This window comes from Mustela putorius, unplaced genomic scaffold, assembly GCF_011764305.1.
Source record: "Mustela putorius furo isolate JIRA1106 unplaced genomic scaffold, ASM1176430v1.1 tig00003869_pilon_pilon_pilon, whole genome shotgun sequence".
In the NCBI taxonomy this organism is placed as follows: Eukaryota; Metazoa; Chordata; class Mammalia; order Carnivora; family Mustelidae; genus Mustela; species Mustela putorius.
In genome coordinates this window covers 19666890-19686217 of record NW_025422021.1, presented here as the reverse complement: position 1 = coordinate 19686217, position 19328 = coordinate 19666890, and the positions used below count along the sequence as shown (strand labels likewise).

The 19328-nt window shown below is 36.7% G+C and overlaps 1 protein-coding gene across 7 annotated transcripts in view; it reads left to right on the top strand.

Annotated features, from left to right (window-relative positions):
- TANK (TRAF family member associated NFKB activator) overlaps nucleotides 1-19328 on the top strand; it is an 88377-nt gene that overhangs the window by 27023 nt on the left and 42026 nt on the right. For all 7 annotated transcript variants that reach the window (XM_004743940.3, XM_004743939.3, XM_004743936.3 and 4 more), the window contains one exon: nucleotides 7857-8004. In XM_004743940.3, the coding sequence (XP_004743997.1) occupies nucleotides 7906-8004 (99 nt within the window). In that variant the 5' untranslated portion in view covers nucleotides 7857-7905. The remainder of the gene's footprint in view (nucleotides 1-7856; nucleotides 8005-19328) is intronic.

Here is a 19328-nt window from a genome sequence, read left to right as displayed (position 1 = left end):
CAAAAAATAGGTACAAACTATCCTACTCCTTTGAAAGATAATTAGTAATGCTACTTGTCATAAATTTGGCAGAGTAGAAGGGAGATTTCAAAAAGATCACGCATTCACTTTACCAGGAGTTATTTTTCCTGTTATTTAGCAGCATGTAAGCATTTGCAGAACACAGCATTAGATAACGTTCCTAGTTTTTTGTCTAACAGTGTCTTTCCATAAGATAACAGACTTCTGCTAAAAGGCCTGTTTTATGCACTCGCTAGTTTATTATTTACCTTCAGACATTGTCCAGATAATAAGTGGCCCATCCTCTCTTTTGCTTACTATCTGAAAGGAAAAGAGTGTACATCTTGTGACATGAAGTGATGCAGTAATGAGCATTGCTTCTTTCTCCACTTTTCTTTTCAAAAATGTTTTTTGTAAAAATATTTGGGCTTGGTTGTCTGTCCAAGGACTTACCAGCATCAGAAGACATTCAAAACAGGTTTTTAGGAATAAGAATATATACAGGAGGGAAGCCATGCTTAATATTTATTTGATCCTCTAGATTTGGTTATTACTCAGTTGGTACATTTTCCTGCCTACTGTTAATTATGTCTGTTTCAGCTCTTCTATCCAAAATTGTATTCTTTTTTTTTTTTAAAGATTTTATTTATTTATTTGACAGAGAGAAATCACAAGTAGGCAGAGAGGCAGGCAGAGAGAGAGGAAGGGAAGCAGGCCCCCTGCTGAGCAGAGAGCCCGATGTGGGACTCGATCCCAGGACCCCGGGATCATGACCTGAGCCGAAGGCAGCAGCTTAACCCACTGAGCCACCCAGGCATCCCCAAAATTGTATTCTATATCGTTTTTTCCCAAAACATTTTTCTTCCTGTTTTTCTATCTGGCTATCATCACTGTCTGCCTAGTATTCTGAAAAATATGGCTGGTGAACCATCTTCAACAAAGTCACCTGGGTTATTTATTAAAAGGAAGATTCCAGGACTCCATTCCAGGCCAGCTGATTCAGAATTGCAAGGGCCTGAATGCTGCCTTCCCGTCTAGATCCACTTGGCCAACAAATCCTGTTTGTTCTGACTTAAAAATGTCTCTTGAATGTATTCATCTTTCATTTCCCCTGTTCTTGTTTAAGCCCATCTTTGACCCACCTACAGCAGTAGTTTCTTATGGATATCCTTACTTTGTCTCCCTCATTCGTTTCTGTTCTACAGTGGGTATCCAGTTTACCTTTCTGAAACATGTTTATCTCCTGCTTAAAAATCCCCTATCCCCCCCCCCTTTTTTAAAGATTCATTTATTTACTTTAGAAGGAAAGAGATGCGTTCACATAAGTGGAGGGAGGGGCAGATAGAGAGGAGAATCCTGAAGCAGACCCTACTGAGTGCAAGCCCAGTAGTGAGCTCAGTCCCTGGACCCTGAGATCATGACCTGAGTAAAAGTAAAGAGTGAGATGCTTAACTGGGAGCCACCCAGGCACCCTGAAAATCCTGCATTACTTCTTAGTGACAGGTTAAATTCTATAAATTTAATAAAGTAACAGTCAGGGTCCATTACAATCTGGCCAAACTGACTCTGCTGCATATTGTTTATGCACTGAGTATACTCTGTAACTCTAGGGGTTTCCATTCCAGTTATGGTCTGCCTGAATGGTGCCACTAGGGCTTTTGTAGTTCAGCTCAAGCTCACATGGAGGACCTGACCATTCTGTCTTAACACCCTCACTCTCCGTTTTATATTCACGTGTTAGACTTCCATAAATAGAATACCTCCAGGCCCTAAATGCGCTGTACTAGTAACTTCTCAATTCCTTTGCTCTTTCAGAGTGAATATTCTTTATTCCCTCTCATTCTCTGCTTCTTGAAATCCTCATGTTGGGTGCCTGGGTGGCTCAGTTGGTTAAGCGACTGCCTTTGGCTCAGATCATGATCCTGGAGTCCGGGGATGAGTCCCAAATCGGGCTCCCTGCTCAGCGGGGAGTCTGCTTTTTCCTCTTACCCCTTCCCTCTCATTCTTTCTCCCTCTCTCTCTCTCTCTCAAATAAATAAATCCTTAAAAAAAAAAAAAAGAAAGAAAGAAATCCTCATGTTTTAGGGCCTAGTTTAAGTGTCAGATCTTCTGTGAAGCCTTCCACAATTCCTCATTTTAATTGTTCTTCCTGTTGAGCTGTTATCCTGCTTATACCTTTTATTTAACAGGTTTTTTTTTTTTTTCTTTTGAGATAAAACTTATATGCAGTAAATCTTCAGTGAACCATTGGACAAATTTCTACAAATGCTTCTACCTGTGCTTCCCAGATCCCTATTAAGATATGATCATACCGGGGCGCCTGGGTGGCTCAGTGGGATAAGCCTCTGCCTTTGGCTCAGGTCATGATCTCTCAGGGTCCTGGGATCAAGCCCCGTGTCGGGCTCTCTGCTCAGCAGTGAGCCTGCTTCCCCTTCTCTCTGCCTGCCTCTCTGCCTGCTTGTGATATCTCTCTCTCTCTCTCTCTGTCAAATAAATAAATAAAATCTTAAAAAAAAAAAGATATGATCATACCTTTTTACACATTTATAATTGGCCTGCTAGTACGGTTAATCATTTTCTTGCTTGTCTGCCTTACTAAATTATAAGTTCTGATTAGGAAAAAGGCAAAGAGTATGACTTTCTCTTTCCCATGGAAAAAAGGGGCACGTACAATGCATTCAGAACTAAACCAGTGTTGTCTGGTGTACTGATTAGTAAATAACTCAGCTCCTCTCTTAAGAGATTCTCAAAGACAGTGGCTTAAATTAGACAAATTTTATTCCTTTCACATACTATAAAGTGTAAGATGTTCAAAGCTGATCTGGCAGCACCGTCGTGTCAAGGACCCAGGTATCGTTCTTGTTCCCTCATCCCCTTGTCCTTCCACCACCCCTGAAATGTTGTCCTCACTATGGTGTTTTAGGTGACTCACCACAGCATCCCATCCATTTGGGGAAGGGAAAAAAGTGATGAGCTCCTCTTGGAAGTTGAAGTTACTTGCCAATGACCAGAATATAGTCCTCTGATGGTAACAGTTAAAAGGTGGAAATAACAGAAGAGAAGAGGATAAGAACTGAGGAACCGATAACATATATACTTCATAAATGATTTCATTTAATCTTCATAATAACACTGTAAGCTGTTTATCAAAAGAAAACGAATACTCAGAGAAGCCAAGTAAATGGCTAGAAAATTGCAGATATGGGATCTGAATCCAAAGCCCTTACTTTGTTCATTCTATGTAATTGTGTTAGGAAGACATACATAAATGTTATTAAATAAATAGAGTCATCTTCACAGTGTTATTGCACATATTTTTATATCACACATTTTCACAGTGTCATATCATCTCTTTAATTCCAGGACACCCTATATAACTTTTACTCCATGCTTCTCACCATCTTGAAATTAAATGCCGTATCAGCTGGTTTGTAACCAAGGCCTAGTTTATAGTACAGTTTAACAAAATGACTACTACTTTTAAAGCTGGTATCCTATGAGGAAAAGTATATTGCTGTATTTCCCAAGAAATAGCTTCAGTCCTCTGTATTTGTTTGGAAATGCTATATAATCATAAAGTTGAGGGAGATTATATCATTTAGCCCCTTCATTTTAAAAGAAAGGAAAATTGAGGTCTATTGAAGATACAAGATTTATCCTTTATTTCATTCTCACTGCTGCTGCTTTTTAAGTATCATGGGAAGAGCACTAGCGTAATCAGGCATTTCTGTAAATAACCATCACTGTTATGCTGAAGAATTGTCTTAGGTTTAAGAATAGCATGATCAGAAAAATGAAGTGAAGCCTGGGTGGCTCAGTTGGTGAAGTGCCTGACTCTTGATTTCTGCTCAGTTTGGTGGCTTAGGTCATGATCTTGGGATCCTGAGATCAAGCCCCATGTGGGGGCTTCTCACTGAGGCACCGAGTCTGCTTGAGATTCTCTCTCTGTGCCTACCCCCATCCATGGCATGCTCTCGGTCTCTCTCAAGTAAATATTTAAAAAAAGAAAGAAGAAGAAGAATCAAGCTGAACAATGCATAAAGAAATGCTTATTATCCTAGCCTTTTTTTCATGAAGAATGGATATTATCTTAACACTAAAAACATCTTTGTAGCCCTTGGGAACCTGCTGTAGAAAGGATGACTGCTATTTGATAAATAAAAGGAATGGGTGAGATCATTCCTATCCATAATTCAAAACCTAGTGCAAATGTTACCTACTTCTCAAAGCCTTTCCTAAACCTCAGAAATAGATGTGACCACTTTCCCAATTCTGTAGCCTTTGGATACCTCAGAATGTGTGTGTGTGTGTGTGTGTGTGTGTGTGTGTGTGTGTATTTTAAATTATAGCTAATGGTGCTTTTGTGAGGATAGGTTTTGTATTAGTTTCGTTCTCATTGTCAGTGGTGCCCAGTACAGGCTTTGTTTGTACTTGGCAGTGTTTTTATCAAATGAACATATCCACCGTGGCATCCTGGGAGAATACTTTGCAGTTGCCTTTATTTTATTTTATTTCAAGATTTATTTATTTGACAGACAGCAAGAGAGAACACAATGGGGGGGATGGGGGGGCGGGGAGAGGGAGAGGAAGAAGCAGGCTCGATCCCAGGATTCTGTGATCATGACCAGAGCCAAAGGCAAACACTTAACAACTGAGCCACTCAGGCGTCCCTGCAGTTGTCTTTAATAAACTGTTTTTGAATGAAGAATTTCAAAGCTATAGTCCCAGTTCCCTTGCTTATTGCTTTGTAGCTCTAGGCAAGTCATTTAATGCCCCTGAGCCCTTATCCGTCAAATGGGATGTGAATTTAAAAACAAAGAATTGGTGAAAGAACTTTGTAAAAGGAACATAACTCTGTGGTGGTACTCTCTGAAGCTCCTTGCCATACCCCACAAAAGTGCCTTACATGTAACAAGTAAACATAAACTTTATTTTTGCTAATTGATTTGAATAGTAATGGGATCCGTTTTATTAACATCTAAGTTTGGTCCTAGCAGTTGACAAACCTTTGTTGGAGCTGGGAAACTTTACAAAGGGAAGATAAAGTTATCTCCCTTGCATAGACTACCTCTCCTGCCTTAGAACAGTTTAATTACTGACCCAAGGAATTAATGAAAGAGGAAGCAGCCTGCTGCCCAGGGATTTTTTTTTTTTTTTTTTTTTTTTTTTAGGGTGCTTCCTCCTGGGTTGGGCACACACACAGTAGACCCTGGGAGGAGGCAGAACAGGAACTTGTCCTTCATTTTCCTTCTCACAGGAAACACACTGGGGTGGGGTGATGGGGGAGGAACTACTGCCAGAGGGTCAGATGTGGGTGGGTAGGGACTATCCTGGCTTCAGGGGGATTGCCTTGGGTAGGTGGGAGTGCTTTGCATTCTGCTTGCCCAGATACCTTCTGGGTTATCAGTGACTTAATCTTCTTCTCCAGTGATGGAAGGAAGCCAGCAGATCAGACCAAGAATAAAGATACTACCATGGGAGGCTTTCCTGAAAATGTACTTAGAAGAGTGTTTCCAAGGCGGAGGTTGCCTTAGCTTGGATCTCCTGGGTTTAGGCAATGAGATTTGGGTTTGAGCATGTTTACTATAAATAAAACCATTTCCCTGGAGCCTGGCAAGTTTTGCAGCAGGCATACCAAAATGTAATTGAAATGTGACTGCCTCTTAAATTGTGAAATTAATTTTACACTTAACAAATCCTTTAAAAAAAATAGAGGAACAAGTGGCTTTAAAGTTCAGAGTGTTAATATTTGAAATCTGTCCAATTTAATTAGTTGGGTCCCAGCGACTGTTTCCTTTTTCTCTGGTCAGTGTCACTGATCTAACACCCGATTCTCTTACTGGATGTGAGATAGAAATTAAATGTATCATTTATTTAGTTGTATTGACCTGAATCATATCTCTCCAGCTTACATTCTTATTTCAGGAAATAGGATGCATCCATGTGGAATTTATTCAGTAACTCTTCTTAGTGACATTTGTGTGATCTAATTCAAGGACCTGAAGTGAAGCATCCACATGATTTACTTGCATATGATGCAGCTATTTTTAGTACTGCATTTACATTTTTAAAAACAAGAATGCACCTTTTTGATGGAACAGACATGCATTTTTTAGACTCTCAGACTCAAGAACTGTTGAACAAAGAAGTTTCTTCGAAATCAAGTCCAAACATCTTTTTTGTATTGGAGAGAAAGAACCTGGGGGTCAGAAAGATTTAGTGGCCCTGTATCAAGGTCACAGAGTCATTCAGTGATAGAACAAAATAAAAAGTTAGATGGGTTTCCAACTCAAGGTCTTACTTGTCTCTGATTTTAAAATATAGGTGTGTTTTATGTTGACATTTTGTGCAGCTTTTTAAGACAGCAATAGGTAAGTTAGCCACATAGTTACTTAAACCTCTCATTTCTGCATTAGCATTTTATACTGTATTACTGTCCTGATAGCTGCCTGTCCTTCATTTCTTTGCCTGCTTGTATGCCTATTTTTAATCTTGCTTATATTTTTATAAGCTGCCTTAAATCCTTTGAATGATAGAAAGTTATACTATTTGTATGCATACACAAGTATGGAATTAGGTAATGATGATTGTACAACATAGTGAATATACAAAAAGGTACAGAAATGTACACTTTAATATGGTGAATTTTATGTCACATGAATTGTATTTTAATGTAAAACACTACAATTTTTTAAAAAGCATTGTGTACCCAAAATGAAAGGACAGATGAAAGATTAGAGACTGTGATTATGAAGGATTTCCAATCATAAAGAAGTGAAATAATTTGGTTCCCCCAAACCCCACATGACTGATAGAGAACTTTATCTATTCTGTGGCTTTCGGAAGATTAAGAGAAAAGTCCTGTGGTATGGTTTTTACAGCTGGACAGGAAAAATCAGAATCATTACATGGCCCTCTGCTCAGAGCCAAGGAATGTGGTTAGAAATGTTATGCAAATTGCGATGATAAAATCAAATTACCTCCACTCTGTAAAGCACCTGTAGTTCAGAAACAGCAGGGAGTTTGGAAAACTAATAGGGAGTGTGGGTAGGACTGAAGGGATGTGATTTTTCTTTTTTAATGTACAATCCAACAGCAACTCTCCCTAGATTTTGTGCTAAAATAAGAGCATTTTCACACATTTTAATTGCTCTGCGATAACAACAGTGTGAACTCCATCCACAAACATTTATTATCTATTTAATTTCACTCTAATTTCAGTGTAGCAAGAATTCACCTTGTAAGTGGGAATAACTGTCCGTTTAGTAAAAAGAAATCCCTTCCCACATTGCTAATCCTGTTGTGCATTTCTATAATAAAATATTAATAACAAATGGCCTTTCATATTTCTCCATTTTAAGGTTGCATTTTTAGATTACTATTTTCAAAGTAGCATCTTGAACTGAAACCCCACTTGCATCTTGAACATCAGTAAAGAATATTAAAAATTGAAGAAGTTAATGTTTCTTAAGATTTCTAATCAGGGGTGCCTGGGTGGCTCAGTGGGTTAAAGCCTCTGCCTTCGTCTCAGGTCATGATCCCAGGGTCCTGGGATCGAGCCAGGCATCGGGCTCTCTGCTCAGCAGGGACCCTGCTTCTCTGTCTCTCTCTGCCTGCCTCTCTGTCTACTTGTGATCTCCTGTCTGTCATATAAATAAATAAAAATATTAAAAAAAAAGATTTCCAATCAGGATTTTAGATGAGACTTATTTGCCTTTATAAACCTTTATAGTACTTGGGGCTATAATCTTCATGATAAACTGTATTGAGCTGTCTATAAGATGCATTTTAGAAATGAGATTTGTATAATTTTGTATAATTTAATAGCTAACTAAATTGTTCTTATTATTTTCCAGACCTGTCATTTACTCCATCCTTTATAGTGATGCTACAGAACAGAGAGGAATGGATAAAAATATTGGTGAGCAACTCAATAAAGCTTACGAAGCCTTTCGACAGGCATGTATGGATAGAGATTCTGCAGTGAAAGAACTACAACAAAAGGTATATGGTTTTGGTTTTGAAGGTTCTTATTTGTCTTGGTAAATGGAAATTTGAGAATCTTTTGCAAGTGGAAAATACTGTATTTATTAGAAACTTTCTTGAACTACAATAACTAAAACACAGATATATATTGATGGAATTTAAGATTCTTATTTGTTGTTTTTTTTTTTAAATTGTGACCCAAGGGAAGAGTTCATAAAGAGCATTATCCTCCATAAATAATTTTTTAATTTTCAGTTTCAAAAGAGGGTTAATTAGAGGAAAGTTATTTTTGCATAAATGTAGTTTAATAGTTCCCAGGCAGATGTCTGTTACTGATCCATGATTAGGTCATCACTGGTCTGCAGCAAAATGAGAAAAATAATGTAGTGAACTTCTCATAATGCTAAAATTCTGTTCTTTATTCTCATACTATACTTCCATACGATCAGATTGTAGGGCAGAATTTTATTAACACTATTGTGAGATGATAATGAAAGTGTTTTTGTTTTTTTGTTTAACGCCACTATTTAGGAGTGTTTTGGGGGTCCCCCGATACCATAAAACATATCCTGTGTTGGCTAGAGGGACTCATAGGACTTAGTATACAGTAACACTCATAGCTAAGATGTATTACAGTGACGTGATAAGACACAGAGCCAGATCATTAATGTACAACATCAGGCAGACTCTAGAGGGATCCACATGCAGGCCTCCTATGCTCTTTCCCTCCTGTGAGGGTTCACACAGAGTGTACCCTACCTCCAGCTTCAAAAACTTAGTCACACATATACAGTCCTTCTACATAGGGAACTCCATTTGAGACTCAAGAATTTGGGGAGTTTATTAAGAGCTGGTCACATAGATAGCCTGTGTCAACCAAAATTTCAGACTCTCAGATATCCTGTATCAGCCAAAATTTCAGATTCTCAGAACGAAAGTAGGTCTTCACCATAAATCTCATGGTATAGTCTAATTAAGCTGGCACAGCAGCCAACTTTATCACTTTTATCAGCTTTAAAACAAGTCAAGTTTCCAGATGCCAGCCAAGGGCCAACCTTGCAATAGTTTCAACAGGCAGTGGAAAGTGGGGATCTTAAATTGATTACCTCATTTAAGAAACAATTTTATTAGCCTTAAAATTCTGAAGTCTAAGAAATACGCTGGCCATGCAATTCTTAGTTTCTTCTATAAATATAGGAACTGCACAATTCTCTTCATCCTTTCTACTTGACACATCTGTAAAACTAGATGTTATATATACTTCCTTGTATTTCTCAAAAATCATTATTATTTGTGATTTTCCTGTTCATTTACAAAAGATTACTTCCAGTTATATGGGTAGACTTATGGACTAGGTCTTCCTTAATGGTATGTAAGAGAAATGGGCATAACAGTAACAGGGAGTTTTCCAAAATTATTGAAGTTTAGAATTTGGATTTCTTTGCCTTTCTAGCTCAGGTATAAGGCATAATCACTTTTTTAAAACAACATAAAAAAATCCCAACTTTTATTCTTATTTTCCCATTAGGTTCAGTAAGAAACTTCAACAATCTTACACTTGTTCTAGGAAAGTTAAGAAACAGAGTTAGGGAAGAGGAGTACTGAGATATTCTTAGGTTGAAGCAGAAACAGAAATTTCTCTAACTGCTCCTCTGCCTTCACTGGTAAGCAACCAGAAACTTGTGATTTAACCTTTTAACTGCCATGGGAGAAGCCTTTGCTCACATCAGCAATTATCCAAAGGAGGTTAAAGGGGTTTTTTGGGGTTTTTTTTTTTTTGGTTTTTAAGTATTTGTCAAGTACTCAGGAATAGAAGAAAACATGTATACTCTCTTTCTTATATACTAAACTCCAACTATGCTGATTTATTTAAGAAAAATCAATGTGTGCATGCTGTATACTGGGCCTTTGATGAGGTTTTGAGGATGCTGAAACAAAATATAGTTTACACCCTTAAGGAACTTTCCTTAATAAGGATAAGTTCCAATAAGAAGATAAAAAGGAAGATTTATAGTTATGACCACAGTATACTAAGTGTTAGAGTGGAGATCTGTGGGGAATAACAGATAAACACAAGGAAGAAGTACCTAAATCAGTCTGAGAGAATCAGGTCATAAGCTCACTCTCAAGTCCGATGCTTGTGCTAAGATTAGGAGTTGGGTAGATGAGGAAGAAGAGTCCTGAAAGCAGGGGGATCAGTATATATAATAAAAACACAAAAGTAAGGGAATACATGGGACATTCCACATACAATAAGGTGATTCTATGGCTCCAACAAGAACAGTAGAGCAGTACAGGAAAAGCAGCTGTGAAGGTAGATTAGGGCCCTATCATGAGGAATATGACTAAGTAGTTCATACTGTGTTCTTATTCAGTCCAAATTTACTGAAGGATTAATATATATGCTTTAAAAAAGTCTTCCTGGCATTGGGACATATATAAATATATATATACATATATATATATAAAACATGTATAATTATATATAAATATCTATTAATATATATGTTAGTTGGCCCTTGAACAACGCATGGGGGTTAGGGGTGCTGACCCCCAACATAGAGATCTGCATGTAACTTTTGATTCTCTAAAAACATAACTACTAATAGTCTACTGTTGACCAGAAGCCTTACCAATACATAAACAATTCATTAACACATATTTTGTATGTTATATGTATTGTATACCATATTCTTAAAATAAAGTAAGCTACAGAAAAGAAAATGTTACTAAGAAAATTATAAGGAAGAAAAGTACATTTATATAGTAATGTACTGTATTTATTAGAAAAATATCCACATATAAGTGGACCAAGGCTGTTCAAGAGTCAACTGTATATATATTATATATCAGTGTAAAAAAAAATAAATGGCACTCATTTCAAGCAGTTAACATGAGAACTTAAGCATTAGGGATGAATTAAGAAAGAGGTCTAAGATTATTTAGGAAATAGAATGGAAACCAGGTGCCACCTGAATGCAGGCCACTTCTGAGTGTGATAACATAGATTCTAGGATGATACCCAGGTAACTAGAATAGAAAACTAGATTGATGGTGGTGCTGATAACTGAAAGAATCAGAGAAGAAGATAGAAATTTATAGATGGGGAAATAAAATGCATAATTAGGTTTTAGTTACGAGGTTTAGTTACCTGTGGAACATGCAACTGAAATTGTCCAATGGATGGTTGCAATACAGATCCAGAAGCCTTTATTACAGCCTTCAAAAAAATAGCATTTCCAGGTTCGAGTGTATAGGGCAAAGGAGTATTTGTAGGGTAAGAGTGTGAGAGGAATGAAATAAGGCCAACCAGTTGGTTATTGGAGAGTCAAAACTAGGTTAAAGAATTGACTATGAAACAAGAGGAGAAATGCCTATTCCTCTGAGAACTGGAAGGAACAAGAAAAAAATATAGATGTACACAAAGATAAGTTTACAGATTGGAAATGGTGGAAATTAGCAGGATTATCACCTATCATTTATATGTGGAATCTAAAGAAGTCAGACCTATTAAAAACAGTAAAATGGTGATTACCATTAGGAGGTGGGGATAAGTCTGATGGTGTTTAAGGGTATAAACTTATAACAAGTTGTGAATAAGCCATAGACATCTAATGCACAGTATAATAAATATAGACAATAATATTGTGCTATAATTATATAATGTGATAAATTTTGCTACAGAGGCAATCATTACAATATGTAAATGTATCAAAGTACCCACTGTATACCTTAAATGTATACAATGTTACATGTCAAATTTATTCAATAAAAAAAAGAAGGGTTGTAATGTAAGAGACTCTTTTTATTTATATTTATATTTTCTATGAGATACAAGGTGGGGTCATCTGAGTGAAGTGATTTTAGTATATTCTGTGGTAGTAAAGAATTGAAACAATTTCATTTAACAAATGACAGAAGAAAAGTGTTGCATTCAACATTTACCATGAATTTTTGGTGGTATCAATCCATGTTTGTTGGTCATTTTTTTCAGCAGTTTTCTTGGTATAGAAGTAGAATGAGCAGATAGCCAAATCTAGGATTAGGATATTGCAGAGTTAAGATAGAAGCATGGTTAGGTGGCTAGAAAGTGGGTACAAAAGCAATTGAAATTGTGTGCTTTGAAATACAAACTAACATCAGAAAGAAGTTAATCTAGGAGTCTAATAGGCTAAGAACAAAAAGAGGGTTTATGTCTGAGGTCTCCATGAAGAGAGAGAAGAGATACAGAAGGAGTAGAATAATGTGAGAGGTCTATTAGTAATAGACTATTACTAATGAGTTTTTGAATTGATGTTTAGGAAATTCATAATGTTGTCATGAAAGTGGATAGCCGGAGTGGGATTGAGAAATTCAAGAAACTCAGAGCACTTCATCTAAAGTGGTGATAAGATTAGGAGTATTTGGAGAGACCGTGTGAAAGGAAGAGCCAAGGGGCACCTGCGTAGCTCAGATGGTTAAGCATTTGCCTTGGGCTGGGGTCATGATCTGAGTCCTGGGATCAAGCCCCACATCAGGCTCCCTGCTCAGCAGAGTCTACTTTTACCTCTCCCTCTGACCCTCCTCCCTGCTTGTGCACGCTTGTGTGAGTACTTTCAAATAAGTAAATAAAATAGCTTTTTTTAAAAAAAAGGGAAGAGCCATACATTTTGAATGTGATAGAATGCTGGTATGTTGTAGGATAAACAGTTCTGAGGAAAGGCAGGTATAATTGAATTCCTTGTGGATGGCCTTTTGCTTGAATTTAAAGGACTACTGGCTCAGAAGTAGCAATGGTGAGGCAAGATAGTGCTTATCTTTTTGTTCTCCCACTTTCTATACCATCCATTGCCCAAACCCTGTGGTTTGATGTAGACTACTTCATATGAGGGGACTGCAGAGGCATCTGTATCCTCAGAAGACAATGTAATCATCCCCACTTTAAAGCAGTATACCAGTCATTTTGAAATTCAGATTTATTAGCCATTACATTCTCTATAGTATAATGAAGTAGGAGTTGTGACAGAAAGTTTTATACTTTGATCTAATTCATTGTTTTTTTTTTTAAATTAACTTTTTTCTAAAATGTTATTCCAGAAAGACCTATATCCTTTTGACATTTCTTGGGATTTTATTTTATGAAACATTTATTGTTTTTTGAATTATAGAATCTGATATGCCAAGTGTAAATCACTAATTTGTTCGAATCTAACTACTCCCAGAAATGAAATTGAACTTTAAAGTAAAACAAGCTAGAATCTTTAGTAGTAAATGATACAGACAAGCTCTCAAACTTACAGTATGAAAATTAGAGCAAAGGCTCTGAGTGGTGATTTTGGTAAAGGAAATTATTACTTGATTTGATTTGAAAAAATTTTTTTAAGGGTGAGTCTGTTTCTGAATTCTTTATTCTGTTTTACTGATCTCTATGTGTCTGTCTCTCTTCCAATACCATTGTCTTCCATTATTTTTATACACACTGTAAATTTTTTTTAAGATTTTACTTATTTATTTTGGGAGTGAAGGGCAGAGGGGAAAGGCAGAGAAAGTCTCTTTTTTTTTTTTTAAGAGACTTCTATTTATTTATTTTTTAAAATTTTATTTATTTACTTGACAGAGAGAGACATAGCAAGAGAGGGAGCACAAGCAGGGGAGTGGGAGAGGGTGAAGCAGGCTCCCTGTGGAGCAGGAAGCTCGATACAGGGCTCGATCCCAGAACCCTGGGATCATGACTTGAGCCAGAGGCAGACGCTTAACAGCTGAGCCACTCAGGTGCCCCGATGTGGAAATTTTGAATTCAAATGTAAGATTACTCAGGGGAGCTGATCGGCAGGCAGTCATTTAAAAGTTCCGAACAAAGAACGCCTAGTACCCAGTGGCTTCGTGGTAAATTCTGCCAGACATTCAAAGAGGAAGTACCAGTAGTCTTTCCCATACTCTTCCAAAAAATTGAACAAGGTGGAACATTTCTCAATGTACTCTATGAGGTCGTCATAACCTTCATACCAAACCCATACACAGACATTGCAAGAAAACTGCAGACTAATTATTTTTTATGAATATCAATACAAAAATCCTCATCAAAATGATAGGAAATTCAACAGCATATTAAAAGGATTATACACCTTGACCAAGTAAGATTTATTCCTGTAATGCAAAAATGTTTTGGCATAAAAAACTAGTCAGTGGAGTACACCACTTTAACAAAATGAAGGAAGGGGAACCACATGATCATTTCAATTGATACAGAAGAAGCAGTTGACAAAATTCAGACCCTTTTAAAACCTTTTAAAAACACTCAACAAATCAGGAATAGAAGGAAATATTTCAACATTCCTACCCAGAGCAATTAGGCAAGGAAGACAGTATCCAGATTGGAAAGTTATATATAAAATGATGTCTTTGTAGAAAACCTCTTAAAGATTCCATCAAAACCTGTTAGAACGAATAAATTCAGCAGAATTGTAGGATACAAAATCAACACACAAAAATTAGTAGGATTTTCTATACATTAATATTAAACAATCTGAAAAAGAAATTAAGAAAATTCCATTTGCAGTATCATCAAAATAAATAATATACTTTATATAGTATAATTAATATACTTAATATAGTATATATTGATATACTTAATAAACTTAGCGAAGTAGGTAACAGACTTATACACTGAAAATTACAAAACACTGCTGAAAAAAGAAAGACATCAACAAATTGTAGAAAATTCTGTGTTCATGGATTGGATTTTCCTTTCACCATATACAAAAGTTAACTCAAACCAGAACCTAATGTAAGAGCTAATATTATAAAACTCTTCGAAGAAATAATAGAAAGTTTCTAGACATTGGATTTAGCGGACAAAAGATTAGGCAACAAAAGAAAAATTAGGTAACTGGACATCATCAAAATTAAGGCAGCCAAGGAATGTGAGAAAATATTTGTAAATTATATATTTGATAAGGGATAGATATCTAGAATATATAAAGAAACTCTTACAGCTCAACAGCAACAACAAAACCAGTATTAAAAAAAGGCAAAGTGTGCGAATGAACATTCTCCAAAGAAGTTGTACAAATGACCTGTAAGTATGTGAAGTGATCCTCAGCATTATTAGCCATTGGGGAAATGCAAATCAAAACCACAGTGAGATGCAAGTTCATACCCATTGTATTGGCAAAGATATGGAAAAGTTTGAATTCTTGTACATTGCTGATGGAACTGTAAAATGTTATAGCCACTGTGGGAAATATATGGTATTTCCTCAAAAAAATAAACATAGAATTACCATATGACTCAGCAATTCCACTTCTGGGTATATACCCCAAAAACAAAATGCAGTATATACATACAGGGGAATTTAGTTAGCCTTTAAAAGAAGGAAATTCTGACACATAGTACAGCATGGATGAACCTTAAAGATATTATGCTAAATGAAATAAGACAGTCACAAAATGACATATAGATGATTCTACTTATAAGAGGTACCTAGAGTAGTCAGATCATAGAGCCAGAAAGTGGTAGGGTGGTTTCTAGAGGCTGAGGGAAGGGAACAGAGAGTTAGTGTTTAAAAGGTACAGAGTTGGGCGCCTGGGTGGCTCAGTGGGTTAGGCCGCTGCCTTCGGCTCGGGTCATGATCTCAGGGTCCTGGGATCGAGTCCCGCATCGGGCTCTTTGCTCAGCAGGGAGCCTGCTTCCCTCTTTCTCTCTCTGCCTGCCTCTCCATCTACTTGTGATTCTCTCTGTCAAATAAATAAATAAAATATTTTTTAAAATAATAATAAATAAAAGGTACAGAGTTTCAGTTGAGGAAGAGGAAGAAGTTCTGGAGATAGTTTGTGGTGATGATTACACAACATTGTGATATACATAATGCCACATAATACTGTGGACACTTAAGATTGGTTAAAATGGCAAATTTTATGTATGTATTTTGCCACAACTTTAAAAAAAAAATTTTTGGTACCAAAAAAAAAAGAATGGGTGTAGCCTGGATTCTCTTACTAGCTGTTTTATTGCTGTTCATCTTTTTGTAGAAACTCACCAGCCTTTTACAACTTAGTTGTTCATACTCCAAGCCAGTTCTCTCAGTATTTCTATGAGAAAGTACAATTCAAGAACTCAGTTTAAGACTCCTGTTTAAGAAGTCAATGTGCTACATCCATTTAAGAGCCTTCTGTCAAGCAAATGTTTTATATATAAAACATTGTTACTTGGAAGGCTATTAAACGGAATCCCCAGACCTTCACTAATTTTTCCTCATCTGTATCATTTCAGAGGAGTAATGAGTTTTACAAACTGCTCTGGAGAATTATACTGCCTTTTATTTATCCTTAATTACCTCACTTAAATTTCAAAGAATGGTTTCTCATTCTATTATTAGCATCCTGGTATTGATCATCAAGTATATTTACTTTCCCTGGACCCTAAGTAGTTTTTCTTTTTTAGTTCAATACCAAATTTTCCACTGTTGTATCTCGACACTCTTCCCACCATGCCATTAAATTGTATTAGAATCTCTCATTTAAGAACATAACTGTTCCTACCTTTTCCTTCCAGGATAGCCTTTATTCTACTCCATACTGAAATGTCATGTAACCCCAGATAATGCTGATCCAGTTGCATCCTCCTCTTTATTCAATCCCTAAATTTATATTACATCATAAAACAGAAAGGAAAGTTATCATTCACTGAATGAATATATTTTACAAGTTTCACATACTTCGTGTTTAAATCCTCCTAGCCTGGCAAAGTAGATATAGCCCATTTTCAAATGAAGAAACTGAGACTCGGAAATAAGTTAATTTTTTTCAGCCAACATGGCAGAATGTATACTGAAACTAGGTTTATCAGAATCCAGATTTGTTTTAGTAATCTAGCTAAATCACAGCCCATTCCAGGTATTCAAACTGTTCTTCCCATTACTGTGAATAACCTATTTCAAGTTCCTCTTTTCTTGGATGAATTCTTACTTTGTGATTTATACACCTCTTAGGAAAGGAGGCTTGAGTATATTGCTTGTTATTAATTTTTCTTTCATTCATCCTATAACTTATGATGTCCCAGGTATATAATAAATGCTAGTTATTCAAAGATAAATAAAACATAGAGCATGAACTTAAAAGGTTCATAATCTGATATCGCTTATTCTATATGTTGCCTAGTTATAAGCATTCATATGTTACCCATGCTAAGAGGACTTCTGATTGCTCCAAAGTAGAGGGATATTTTAATCACAGTAGCCCCTGACATGAACAGCTTTTAAATGCTTACAGAATAAGAGAAGAAACTCTTATATAGTGCTATGGTAGAGTTGGCTTGGTCCTTGAATTAGTTACTGTACAGAATAAGCTGTTAACAGACCAAAAAATACTGTGCTTAGATAAGACAGACGTTTATCCTCTCATGCAGCAGCCCAAAGTTGAGTAGCGAGGGATGATAAGGTAGCTCTACCATCCTTAAACTGTGGTTTCCCTCTCTGGGATTGCAGTGGCCATTCTACTTTGTTAACATTTCCCTGCCAGTGAGAACAGAGAGAAGCATGGAAGAGCAGATAGCTTTCTTTTAAATATGCAGTTCAAAATTTGTATAGGTCACTTCTGTTCACATCCTGTGAACAGAACTTAGACATATGGTCATATGGCTGTAAATATATTCTCAACTGGATGACCATGTGTCCAGGTAAAAGTCTATATTACTGAAAGAAAAAACAAAAATAGGGCACCTAGGTGGCTCAGTCATTGAGCATTTGCCTTTGGCTCAGGTCATGATCCCAGGGTTCTGAGATTCAACCCCCATTGGGGGGCTCCCTGCTCAGCAGGAAGCCTGCTTCTCCCTGTCCCATTCCCCCTGCTTGTGTTCCAAGAAAAAACAAAAATGTATATGGAGGAATAATTAACAATCTTTGCCACATCTTTTGACTGACTAGGCTAAAGTTGCTGGAGAATATCAAATATCACAGGAGTCCATAATGTGGGCTTAAAATATTTAATCAGCTTTCTTACTTATACCAGGTTGCTTTTCATCTATTTCTGCCACTGTTCTATGGAAAAAACCAAATACATTTAATAAAGAGTTAAGTATCCTTTCTTGATTCTTTGGCCATCTTTTTATGAGAAAGATCAGTAATAAAATAAATAAAACATTTTGAAATTTTAAAACTGGTTGCCATTTAAAATCAGATTACCATATTTATAAATGAATTTTCAGAAAACTTCCTACAGCTGATCTCCTGCTTTTCCCAAGATCTTTGCATTATGTAAAAAGAAAATGGGGTGCCAACAGGGATACCTGGGTGGCTTAGTTGGTTAAGCAGTTGACTCTTGATTTTGCTCAGGTCATGATCTCAGGGTCCTGGGATCAAGCCCTGCATTAGGCTCTGCACTCAGTATGGAGTCTGCTGGCGATTCTCTCTCTCCCTCCTCTGTTCCTCCCTCCACTTATGCACTTTCTTTTTCTCAAAATAAAATCTTTTTTTTTTTTTTTTTAGATTTTATTTATTTATTTGACAGACGGAGATCACAGAGAAGCAGGCAGAGAGAGAGGAGGAAGCAGGCTCCTTGCTGAGCAGAGAGCCTGATGCAGGGCTCAATCCCAGTACCCTGGGATCATGACCTGAGCCGAAGGCAGAGGCTTTAACCCACTGAGCCACCCAGGCGCCCCAAAATAAAATATTTTTTGAAAAAAAATTTTAGAAGGAAATGTGGAATATAACATACTTGTCTCTTCTTGCCAGTTCTTATTTAAAAGTGAAAATTCAGCAATGTCTTGTATACAGAGGTAGAAATCTCTTAATTATAAGATAGTTCAGGTGCTTACAAAGAAAATTCCCTTTTTTTGTACTGCTGAGAAAAGTGAATGATACAGAATATTTAGAGCCATCTCATTTACCAAGAGCCTTACTGACTAACCAATGAGTCTAAGATGAAATCCTCGAATAAGACTAAATTTCACCATGTATTTTTTGTCATAAATTACAGATAAAGATTTTATTTATTTATTTGATACAGAGCATAAGCTGGGGTAAGGAGCAGAGGGGAGGGAAGAAGTAGACTCTCCCGCTCAGCAGAGAGCCTAATGCAGAGCTCAATCCCAGGACCCTGCGATCATGGCCTGAGCCAAAGGTAGTCGCTTAACCAACTGAGCCACCCAGGTGTCCCAGATCTAAACATTTGTGTGACAACAAATGTTAAGCCATTAAGGATTGTTTTGTCAGATTGCTTTATCCATAGTCTTGACCCATCTGAAATGTAAAGTGGCAGGGTTATGTTACCTCTAAAAGCTTGTAGAACATGTTTTCTAGGATTGTATGAAGGCATAAAATTCCTTTATTATAGGTTCTATTTTATTTAATAATGCCTTTACTTTCA